Source organism: Hippocampus guttulatus, chromosome 1, assembly GCF_054856545.1.
Source record: "Hippocampus guttulatus isolate MCC_2025c chromosome 1, RoL_Hgut_1.0, whole genome shotgun sequence".
NCBI lineage: Eukaryota > Metazoa > Chordata > Actinopteri > Syngnathiformes > Syngnathidae > Hippocampus > Hippocampus guttulatus.
In genome coordinates this window covers 6,480,087-6,492,394 of record NC_141261.1, presented here as the reverse complement: position 1 = coordinate 6,492,394, position 12,308 = coordinate 6,480,087, and the positions used below count along the sequence as shown (strand labels likewise).

Below are 12,308 nucleotides of genomic sequence, written 5' to 3'. Positions count from 1 at the left end.
AATAACATCACAGTTCCTCATGAGAATTCACCTTGCGTGTGCTTTTTGGCCTTTTGACGACACATTTTCAAAGAAAATAAGCAGCTTCGACAAAAGGGGTGTAATGTGAATTCTGAGATTCTTTTCAGGGCTGGCGTGACCACTTTCGAGCGCCTCAGTGTACATTATGAGTGCAGACATGTCACAGAGAGATGGTGGAAGACCAAGGAGAAAAAAATAAAAGCCCAACATGACAGCCAGCGTGTGGACAGAGGCCTCGCACTGGCGTGGCCCTTTTTGAGCGCCTCGTTGTCACAGCAAGCACAATGACAAACCCAGTGGGATATATTCCAACCACCTGACCTCTTAAGCCAGGGGTGGGCAATTATTTTTTGCATAGGGCCACATGAGAACCAGAAAATATTATGTAGGGCCGGATCAAAAGGGTGAACTAAATTCGACATAATATTAATTGGATTTCTTTATTTAAAAAGCAGTATTTTGCATTTTTTGGCATGTTTTTCAGACTTTAAGAGTGCATTATTCCATCGTATCGAACGGGATTTGCTTGACTTGGCGCTACTGCGGGCTTCCGTATCGTCTCCCCCTTCCTCCCTATGCTCTGCAACTTCAAGTAACTGTGCCACCCGGCGTTCAAATGCCTGTCATCACAAGTCCAAATGAAATGAATGCAGTCGTTGACATCGAACCTTAATTGTGTACCAACCTTCGGCGGGCTGGATTAAAAAGACCAACGGGCCGGATTTGGCCCGCGGGCCGTAGTTTGCCCATCTCTGTCTTAAGCGGATGTATTCTCACAGCTCAAAATTATAGTTGCGCGTAAGCATAGGAAAGATGTACGATGAAGTAGGATCCATTTTCTAGAACTTAGTATTTGGTGTTTAATTGCCAGTTTGCAGTTGAGTGGGGCATGGTTCCAGCACATTCAGCAGCCAATTATTTGCTATTTCATAATTTTGAAGTCTCATTTTATAAACTAATACAAAAACATCACAATCGAAAAGAAACTTATTGTGTTATGGTGTGAAATGCAACAGAATACATAAGACTGTACAACATTAACAAAATTATACTGGAAAACAAAAGGTTGTTGAAACTCAACATTTCAAGGTGTACTGTACATTTGATAACATTTTAAATTGGTCAATAAAACACAAAATTTGCTGTTGTGAAAATTGGCTTTCCCAAATTCCACAGCAAAGTAAAATAAGCTTATAGAATGGTTCTACCTTTAATTGAAAGCTGAATTAAATAGATGAGTAAAAACAATGCCCTTGCTTTGTTGCGCTAACATTGTTAGCATGAATGTCAGCCATTTTTATATTTGAAAGATTTTCAAACTTAAATTACTGTTTGAGGTAAACAAAGTATCAGTTCTGTTTTGTTTTTGTTTACAGTGTAGAAATGCGTATTTGTAGACTACAGCGAATCTACCAGGACATTCTAATGCACATAGAGGAAATTTGGTAAATTAGCTTCAGGACAACTTTTTGTCATGAATTTATCAAACATTTCTTGGAAATGACGACTTTTGAACCCTTTCAGGGACAGCGATTACTACAGTGGACAGCTTATCGTGTTATCAAGTTACAGGGTGCATGAAAGGGTTAATGGCAAATTGTAGCATTTTCAGAGCACCATACCTAACTAAACTGTGTACGGTACTTCAAAATCATGTTTGGGAAAAGGACAATTGTGTTAAAAAAATCCCCTCAATAAACTTTATTAAATCCTGTGTTGCACGTGTATCGTCTTCGAATGAAAAGAGAATTTACTTGTTTGAAATTGAAGGAGGATCTAACCATAAAAAAAAAAGAAAAAATGAAACCATCTGTGATGGTTTCATTTTGTGATGCAGTCCTTTCATATTGAAAGGACTGCAGCTGAAAGTTTTTTTAATCAATACTGTATTGTGGAAAATGGGGAACAGGCTGATATGGGTAATTTTGAGTGTACTACAGCATGCCAAACAAAAAGACTTGGGTGTGTGGGTTTGGGAATTTAAGAGAAAAAGTAGGCAGACTTCTCCAACCTCATGGTTCATAACAGTGCAGTAAGAGTGAAACAAAGAGACTGGAAGAAGAGCAGCGGTACAAGACCCCTCCTGTTGGATCCGCCCGGGGCAAAGCGGAAGGCCTCACCCCGCCCCAGCATCCATCTGATGAGGTCGCCCATTGGGTGACCTCACTTTCCACCTGTCGCCAGACAGCCAGGAAGACACAGCCAACATGGACAAAGACGGACAGACAGACAAGACTGACTGAGGCACTGTAACAAGAAAGAACAGCTTTTTTTTTTTAGACAACACGCAAGACGACGAGACAAAGACGGATTGAGGCGCAGGTGGATGAATGAAACATGCGGGTGTCATCGGAGATGGAGGGATGAGCTTCAAAGATGAACAAGTGACGTGAAGGCACAGGCTCGAGTGGCCCCTCCCCATTCAAAGAGCATCATTGAACCATTTAAGACATTTGTGAGTCTACAACGTTAGGAAGAAACAGAAGGAGGGCAGCGGGGGGGGAGGACACCTCGTCCTCCTCCCTTTGGTCCACTCACCACAGGGCCCAGCATGCTTGATGGGGATGAGGATCTTGCCCAGGCACTCGGCCTTGCGGCGCATGCAGTCGTTGGTGTACGTGTGGCCGTCCTTGCCGCAGACGGGCTTGTAGGACCCGTCGCACTCGATGGGATCGCACGAGCAGCGAGTATTCAGCTGCTCGACGAGACACACGGCGTTGAAGCGACACTCCTCCTGACATTCTTCTGCAACGAGGAAACAGAAATCCATCGTCCATAGTCATGAATCTGTCCAAACGCACACTGGAGATGGTTGCACAGCCATGATTTATTGTGCACATAGGTTTTATTCGGAACATGTAGAGTTGTATTTATTTTTTTTCCAAAAGGTCTCAAAATATGGTGTTGATTTTTTTAAATTGATTTTTAATTTTTTTTTTCCAGAAAACTGTATTGACTTAAATGCACACATTTACACATGTGGAAGTCAATTCCCAATGGCATTATGGGAAAAAAAATGTTTTTACCATTTGATTTATGTGTGTTTGAAAGACTGCAGTACGGTCAAACGACTTTTCAAACTAGCCAAACATGGCCCAGTCAAAATTGTTATTCTATCTATCCATCCATCAATTTTCCGACCCGCTTCATCCTCACAAGGGTCATGGGGGGTGCTGGAGCCTATCCCAGCTGTCTTCACGCAGTAGGCAGGGGACACCCTGAACTGGTTGCCAGCCAATCGCAGGGCACACACAGACGAACAACCATTCATGCTCACAATCACACTTTGGGACAATTTAAAGTGTTCAATCAGCCTGCCATGCATGTTTTTTGGAATGTGGGAGGAAACCGGAGTACCCTGAGAAAACCCACGCAGGCCCGGGGAGAACATGCAAACTCCACACAGGGAGGCCGCAGCTGTAATCGAACCCTGAACCTCTGCAATGTGAGGCAGACGCGCTAACCAAAGGACCACCGGGCCGCCCAAATGTTATTCTAATACAGCAAAAATTTAAAATTTAAAAACCACATTCCCTGGGGTCACCACATGCACACCCCCTAGCATTGCACTACGCCCCCTAGGGTGGCACACCCTACTATTTGAGAAAGGCTGGCGATTGTAGCCTTGTGGTCACTAACGCTCACATGATGTCATGTTTTGCTTGATGTGAAACTTCCACACCAAAAAGTTTGACAACACTGTCAACTCTTAAAAATTATATTTTTACGGCCAAGTTAAAGTCGAAACTGCCACACTCATTATTTTTCAACTCACTAAGCAGAAATTCATTTGGAAAATGAAGAAAAAGATGAACTGGTTGCGTCAAATGGCAAGTTTAGCGGTGAAGTGAGAAAATCCAATTTGAGGCCTCTGTTCTCGCACCGCTCGCAAGGCTTCGAAATTATTTCATTGCTGATTGGTGGATCAAATTTGTACAGCAATCCAACTCCTCTCCCCGCTTTCTTTAAAAGCATGTCATGCCACACTTAATTACATTGCTCCTCAATCTGAGTGAGAGGGCTCCAAAGATGTGCACTAGCATGTCGAAATGGCCATTCTGATTAGTTACCAACTCTTAATTTCCTAATGGATATGATTTCATGGATTGGTTTTTCAAATTGAATTGTTCTTTCATTTGAAATGCGCATAACAGAAAGGGATGAAAGAGAGGCACGCGTCAGCACACGCATTTATGACTTGGAACTTTTTGAGTGTGTTTCAGTGAGCACCGTGTGTTTCAGTGAGCACCGAAAAACTTGTTTATTCAATGAACAACAACAACAAAAGAAAACTAGCATGCTACTAGCATACGACAACTTCCGTACCATTTCCGACTACGTTATCAGGGATTCAATGTTGCGGTGTTCAGTGTTTCTCAGCCTTTGAGACAGACAGCTCCAATAAGGAGACGGATACTCTTTGCCCGTTCTTGATTTTTATGTTCAACACCTTACAGTCTGTCCACACAGGCTGCCCTGAACCGACACTGCTGTTCGTGAGCTCGGCTCCGATGAAAACACAGCGTGGAAACTGGTGTTTTCATCAATAACACAGCTATTTTTCAACTATGGTTTCCTCCTCTTGTCCCACTCACACTGATAGTCAGCCTGAAGGCTTTTATCAGGCTGGAGGAGGCTACTGTTGGGAAGGTACTGACCTTAAACCCTCAGAATCATTCAACTCTATCCCGCTGAGAGGGGTTGGATTGGGGTGAGGTCTTGACGCCACCTCGTCAAATATTAAACAGAAATAGATCCGTGAAGGGCGGCCCAGTGGGCGAGTCGTTTGCGCTTTGACCTCACAGTGCAGAGGTACCGGGTTCGATTCCAGCTCCGGCCTTCCTATGTGGAGTTTGCATGTTCTCCCTGTGCCTGCATGGGTTTTCTCCGGGTACTCCTGTTTCCTCCCACATTCCAAAAACATGCATGGTAGGCTGATTGGAAACTCTAAATTGTCCCCAGGTGTGATTGTGAGTGCGAATGTTTGTTCGTCTCTGTGTGTCCCGCGATTGGCTGGCAACCGGTTCAGGGTGTCCCTCGCCTACTGCCCGAAGACAGCTGGGATAGGCTCCAGCACCCCCCGCGGCTCTTGTGAGGATAAAGCGGATCACAAAATGGGTGGATAGATGGATAGATCTGTGAATGGCTGTGCACATGACATTGTTGTGAAGGGGAACGGCATCATGGATTGGATTGGAGGAAGAGAAATCGTGGAAGGTGAAGTTGGAACTTACCCCGCCCCCTGCATCGTCCCGCGTGAATCTTTCTGAGTTTGATGCCTTTCTGCAGGCCCGTTGTTCTCATGGCACACTCGCTGTTGTAGGTTTCGCCGTCACTGGCGCACAACGGTTCGCGAGCTGGGGGGCACGACTCGGGCAAGCCGAAGATGAGCGGCTGGCGGGTGATGGCCTCGACCCGGCACATTGTGTTGAAACTGTTCTCACTGTCTTTACAAGGGTCTGTGGACACACACACACACACACACACACACGCACACACGCACACACATGTCTGAATGTTAATTAACTGCTGCAACATGGCAAGAAGAAGATACGGTATTTGCCCTTCAGTACATGTCAAATATTGCAGTGTCCACAGAGGTGAGGGGAAATGCTGTGACCTGGTACAACCAATGAATACAGACAGACATGTTTAATTGATATCATGTTGTAATGAACATTTTACTTTACATTGGGAGCTGTTGATGTCATCATCATATATCTTCATCCTTCGGAAATTGGTTCCGGTAGGTCCATTTTTTCCAATGAAGGAACTCTGAATACATGCTCTCGATGTGTGAAATAAAAAAAAAATGCTTTAGTTGTTCAGACCGTAGGCATGGAGCATTGAAAAAAAAAAGTCTCATTAGTTGGTCTTTCTGTCATCTAAAATAGAACGGCAACGGAAGAAAATCAAGTTTGAAAAAAATCATCATGGGTCATGCGGTTCTCCGACATGGCAATTTTATAGCCGTGGGTGCCGGTAAGAAGCAACTTCAATGTACCAAATTGAAACGCAGAGATGACTGCGAGAGGAGAAGGGTGGAGTTGAGTCTTAGAAAGTGGAGAGTGGAAGGAAACACTTTCATTCCTGCTGCTCTACGCATAACTTAATTTTACATTATCTTTAGCCTAGCAACCGAGAGCACCTCCGAGTGAGTTCTTGATCGTAAAGCAGACAAGGAATGAGATAAAGAGGCAGTCAGTTTGATTCGCTCCCCGTTGCTGCTCCTTCGTTGCAGGCGATCCTGTTTGGCCTTATCAGGCCCGGATCATAATGGGATTGGTTTGTGGATGAGCAAGAGGACGTTGGCGCGCGTCGAAACAAGACTCTAGGCTTTATCCTGCTCGACACATTTTTACAATGGGCCAAGACAAAGGATTTATGTTGCGGTGTGACATTAAAACGCAGCCGTGCTTCGCACAAGACATACCGAGTGCACTCGGTTGTATAATCCAGGAAAGCCACACACATGAGCAGAAAGGTAACGACTATAAGCACCCCGTATCAGGGTAATTTACTGTGATTAGAAAAATAAAGATATTGTACAGATGACAGTGTTATGATCCGCAAAAATGGCCTGAAATGCTGGAATAACCATGCACTGTCAATGGTTGTTGATATCCGAAGAAACACAATGCGAGGGCTTTTCAAAGTGTCCCTTCGAAGCAAAAACACAACAATCGTGCTGTTGCCGACAACTTGCTGCGATTGTGACATAGAAGGGCTCTCTGGTACAAACAATTTAGACACGTCATCCCATCAGTTTCAAAATAAACGTCAATGGGTGTCGTTTTCAGAACCTGCCCATTTTGGAACCTGTTTTTACAAAAACATGTTTTTTTTTAAAAATTTTAAATATTATTCTATTTCGTACGCGAGGACTATAATGTATGCAAGAGACGTAGCTTGCTTCAGGTTCAAGTCCTGAGCAAGCACACAACAGTGCTGCGGTCCACCATTGACATCTCAGTTATGACATATAAACTCATGCCTACTCTGGACAATTCACTTGCACTTCATTTTTATATTTTTTTACAGACAATTCTTGTCAGTGTTTTGATAGACAAGACTTGTCAATCTCTTCCACTTTGAGACCTGATTTTAACCCTTTCAGGGACAGCGGTTACTAGAGTGGACAGCTATTCAAATGCTGTTTTCTCTTATATTAATGCATCTTAATGTCACGGTTGTGCATAAACTACTACTATGGACCCTTATGTGTGTTGCCATCCAATGCAATTATTATAAAAAGATTTTATGCCAAAAGACTCATAAAACACTCGAGAAATAAAATCCTGATGTAGGTTGTCATTATTTGTGCATGAAAGGGTTAAAATGAGACCATTTTTGAAAATGGTGTTGTGTGATGTCTTCTATTGAGAAAAAAAAATGCCCTTGATTGATGAAGAAGATAATTAGCAGTCAATTCAACAGTTAAGTCATTTCGCCGTCAACTTGTATTGTTTAAATACAATTTTATATCCATGTAATATGGACGTAATCACAGAGGAAAGTTTGTTGATCCATATAGACATGATTTCCCCCCATATATTCAACAAGCAATTCAAAGTTTATCATACTCCTCTCTTGTGTGAACAGCCCCTAAAACAGAAACCCATAAAAGGTTCCCAAGTGATTTTTGGCTGCGATATGAAGAGCAGCAATGCAAAGGACAGAGCGGTCTGCCTTCTGAGAGTCAGAAGACTCTTTTCTACCAGGACAATGCAGAGGCTTATGAAGACAAGAAAACAGGTCTTTTATCTCATTGCACGTGGCGCCTCTCTGCATAACGCAGCACCTCACTGCCAGCCAGGCCATTACTTGGGAGCAACACCATTACCTCCCATTAAGTGAGAAGAACAGCTTCCAGGTTCCCCGCTCTCTTCCAGCCGAGCAAAGAGGGTAATTACAAAAAGAATGGCCTGCATGCTGCAGAAACTAGCAGCGCAGATAAATCGGGGGAAGCACCGCTCCCTGTGGGCCGACTCGGGTTGGATTTATGCGACCAACCTTCTGTCTGCAGACCTGCATATCCATCTCCCTTTGCCCACCACTAGGCTCTGTCTCTGAGCGAGAAACTACCATGCTCTCTCTCCATCTGGCTCCCCACCACAAAGGGGGGGGGGGGGGCAAGATTGCCTTGGGAGTAAACAACCACTTCGAGATGAAAACAAGTACGCGTGGGGGGCGGGGGAAGCTGGGCCGTGCGAAACTGACAAGTGCTACTTAGAACAGTTCACACTACAGGAGTGCTGGTGTGAGGCAAAATAAATAAATAAATAAAAATAAGCAAACAAGTAAATAAAGAATGAAAATGAGCAGGGACACGTTGCCAGTGAGGGGAGAACACAAAAGAGAATTAATAGCCAGAGGTAGTGGCTAAGTGAAGAAAAGAAAGAGACGACAAGAGAGAAACACCAAAAAGTTTCTGCTTACAAGAAAAAAACTATCATTTGTTTGGGGCCCTGATTAGCTGGCAACCTGTTCAGAGTGTATCGAACCTGCTGCCCGAAGACAGCTGGGAGAGGCTCCAGCACGGATAGTTTGGGGCTCGTCCCAATATTAAAACAAACACGTTTGGGTTTTTTTTTGGGTTGTATTTTTTTGCGTGTTCGCTTCTTTGTTGCAAAAATATCTTGAAGTTTTTTTCATAGTAAGTCATGCCCTGCATGTAAAGATACTTCTGATTAGTTAAATAATTCCTATGATTATAGTGGCACTTGATAGCTTGTGAATGTGTTTTCTAATGGAACAAAAATGTTATTTGTCCATCGGCATGGACATTTTGTTTTCTTACAACAAGTGGAGGGAAAATAAGTTTAAAAAAAAACAAACAATTATAACAGCTCTGAAATTGTCTGGCAACCAGTTCAGGGTGTATTCCGCCTCTTGCACAAAGTCAGACGTAATAAGCTCCAGTTCATACGCAATCCTAATGAGGACCAGCAGTATGGAAAATGGATGGATGGGTGTTGAAAAAGCCTAAATAAGAGAATGTGTCAGAAAGGTTTATTGACTGATGTGACATCAAATATATTTCAAATCCAAACTACAAATCACAAGTTTTCCCCTTCAACGTAATCCCCCTGGATTCTAATATATACTCTCCCAGTCTTCAATTTGTTCATGGATTAGTGGAGAGTTTCTTTCAGATTCCTGCAAAGCTCAGTCCTCACGGCCATCTTGATACTGTCCATATCTTCAAAACGGGTGCCCTTGATGAAACCCATGTAATGATAGAAAAAAAAAGGTCGTGTAGATTCGTGTCATCAATCCCACTGTGAGGCTGACGTGCTAACCAGTCGACCACTGTACCGCCACCAGACAACTCATAATCAATCAATTTTACATTGCATTCATTTGTAATATTTGACATTAAATATGTTGGAATGCAAGTATGCCCTTTTTACAACCTCTAGGTTCTGGTAAACGTTGAATGAAAAAAAAAAGTGTGATTTTTCTCAAGGGCGCCCGGCCTGGTGGTCCAATTGTTAGGACGTTGACCTCACAGTGCAGAGGTCATGGGTTCGTTTCCGACTCTGGCCTCCCTGTGTGGAGTTTGCATGTTCTCCCCGTGCCTGTGTGGGTTTTCTCCGGGTACTCCGGTTTCCTCTCACATTCCAAAAACATGCATGGCAGGCTGATCGAACACTCAAAATTGTCCCTAGGTGTGAGTGTGAGTGCGGATGGTTGTTCATCTGTGTGTGCCCTGCTATTAGCTGGCGACTGGTTCAAGATGTCCCCCGCCTACTGTCCGAAGACGGCTGGGATGGGCTCCAGCACGCCCCGCGACCCTTGTGAGGATCAAGCAGATCAGAAAATGGATGGATGGATGGATTTTTATCAACCCTTGTGCAATGCAGTGGGACAGGTTTGCTTCTTTTCTTTTTTTGTGTATTCATCATGGGAAATTACGGTCATTAAAATCTTGGCAAAATACATCTGTTCAAACAAAAACAGTTTGAAAGCTCCAGAGGAGGGTGGCTTGCGTCGTATGCAATGTGACAAAATCCCAAAGTCCAAAATCTTACCGCATCGTCCTTGATGTTGCACCCTGATGTTCTTGTGGTGCTTGCAGGCATACTGATGCAGCTCACACTCGTTGCGGTAGTCCTTTCCATCGCTGCCACACACCGTCTGCTCCGGTTTGCCCTCACAGCCCAGCGGGCACATGCATTTAGCCGACAAGCCGTCAGTGGACTGGACACAGGTGCTGCCGTAGCTGCAGGTCACCTCAGTGCAAGGGTCTTTGAGAACTGAAGGCAGGGAAAGGCAGGTGTGTGTGTGTGGGGGGGGGGGGGGGGGGGGCGGGGGGAGAAAAAAAAACAATAAGTCCAAAAGAGTGTGCTTCTCACTCACACTGCTGCCAAACAATTGTACTTGAGGCCACTCGCTCCTACCGTCACAATGGAGTATTTCATTGCATGGAGTCCATTGTATTTAAGTGGCGGCTAGTGCGCGTTGGAAGGCCCATTGCAGTATTTCAGAATGTCAAGAAGCACTTGACATCCCTCGGAGGGGACGTACTGTCGCGGCTTTGTGTTCTGATTTAGAGCTTTGAATTCCAAACATGCTTTCCTGCCATGCTCCAGCGAGCTTTAATCGCTCTGGCCGAGAAGGGACCCATTGAATATTTACCTTGCCACAAATGAGTCCAAGAGCGAGAAGAGAAAAATGGGAAAGGTATTCTCCCGGAGGACTTTGTTTTCAGCCTAATTAAACCGCGTGCCACTTGTCGCCGAGTGATTCACTGGTGCAACTTTTCATTCTGCTGATGCTTGCTGCCACTAACGGGCTGTTCGTTGGGCTCAGAAGCTCCACAAAAGGTAATGGAACGCAATCGGCATCCCGCAGATCAATTAATATTTAAGAACGGCACATTTCACTGTATGCACTCCAGTTAAAAGAGAAGTGTCATGCCGTAAAGCACTCCCATTTCCAAAACCTTGCAAAATGGTTGTTAACCGTGGCCGGTAAAATGCTCCTCGTTGCAACAAACATAGCTGGAATTCATACACAGTACGATGAATTCACATGTAACGCACGCATACAAGCGGATAAGTCCACTTCGTTAAATAGTGGTCTCAACTCTAATTACAGTAATTGGTTGGGTTATCCACTTGAATAGATAGGGGGGGGGAAAAAACCACTGGTCATCTAAATGTCTGTAATTACCAATACCGAGTCTTCACCACGGCACAGACGACATCTGTAAAGGTGAAGTTTAGGTTGGAGTTTCAAATCATATTTAAAATAGACACCAAAATCATATTATAAAATAGAATCATATACAGTTGTACCTCTACTTACGAAAGTCTCTTCATACGAAATTTTCAAGTTTTCAAGATACGAAAGGTAAAAATACAGTATGGGCTGCTACTCGCAGCTCCGAGTTTCCTGAACACAACATACTTAAAGCTGCTTTGCCATTGGCTATTACCTATTACCGAGCATCGTCCTGGCATCCCATTGGCTAAGAGGGACATCTACCGTTTGTCTCTATGTATGTAGATGGATAGATATGCGTTTATGCAGCGTCCTCGTCATTCGCCGCTCGGGCCATGAGGTGTTCCGATAGCTTTACGTTAATGTGAATCACCCAGAAAAAGTGTTCGCTCACTATGCTGATTTTTGCCTTGGACATTTTCGAAGGATCGTTAAGAGCCGACAAAAGCAAACGTCCTAGGATCAGTTCTTTCCAAAATGCCAGGCAAAAACCACTTCTGAGAGAGAACATGAACCAAAGAGGGCAAAAAACGATGAGGACGCAGTTAAAAGTGAAATGAACATCATTTTTATTCCTTACTCTATTCTTAGATTCTCAGATGATGCACAACTCTCATTTATTGTGTAATAATCTAATTGTAACATATATTTGTGAGATATTTTGATGCATTTTTATGCTTCATAAAAAATTTCTGAACTTTCGGGGGCTTGGAACGAATTAGGACACTTACATGGAAAACGCGTCTCCACTTCCAAAATGTTCTAGTTCAGACATTTCTTCCAGAACCAATTAATTTCTTAAGTAGAGATACCACTGTACTATACAGTCATTCCTTGGTTTCGACTATAATCCATTCCAGAAGGATGTTCGAAAACCGTTTTGTTCGAAAACCGAAACGACGCTCTTTAAAAAAATAAAAACGTTATTGAACACGTCTGTTCACAATGGAACGCTATACGAGGAAGCGTAACTTCCTCGTCTACCCGAGGAAGCGTCACTTCCTCGTGTAAGGAAGGCGAGAGGAGTCAAGTGACGCATTCATGTGCGCTCAGTTTGT

At 43.8% G+C, this 12,308-nt stretch overlaps 1 protein-coding gene across 4 annotated transcripts in view; it reads right to left on the bottom strand.

Moving 5' to 3' along the window:
• agrn (agrin) overlaps positions 1–12,308 on the bottom strand; it is a 250,841-nt gene that overhangs the window by 95,192 nt on the left and 143,341 nt on the right. For all 4 annotated transcript variants that reach the window (XM_086106411.1, XM_086106418.1, XM_086106427.1 and 1 more), the window contains 3 exons: positions 10,056–10,280; positions 5,256–5,480; positions 2,560–2,766 (listed from right to left, as the gene is read on the bottom strand). In XM_086106411.1, the coding sequence (XP_085962537.1) occupies positions 2,560–2,766; positions 5,256–5,480; positions 10,056–10,280 (657 nt within the window). The remainder of the gene's footprint in view (positions 1–2,559; positions 2,767–5,255; positions 5,481–10,055; positions 10,281–12,308) is intronic.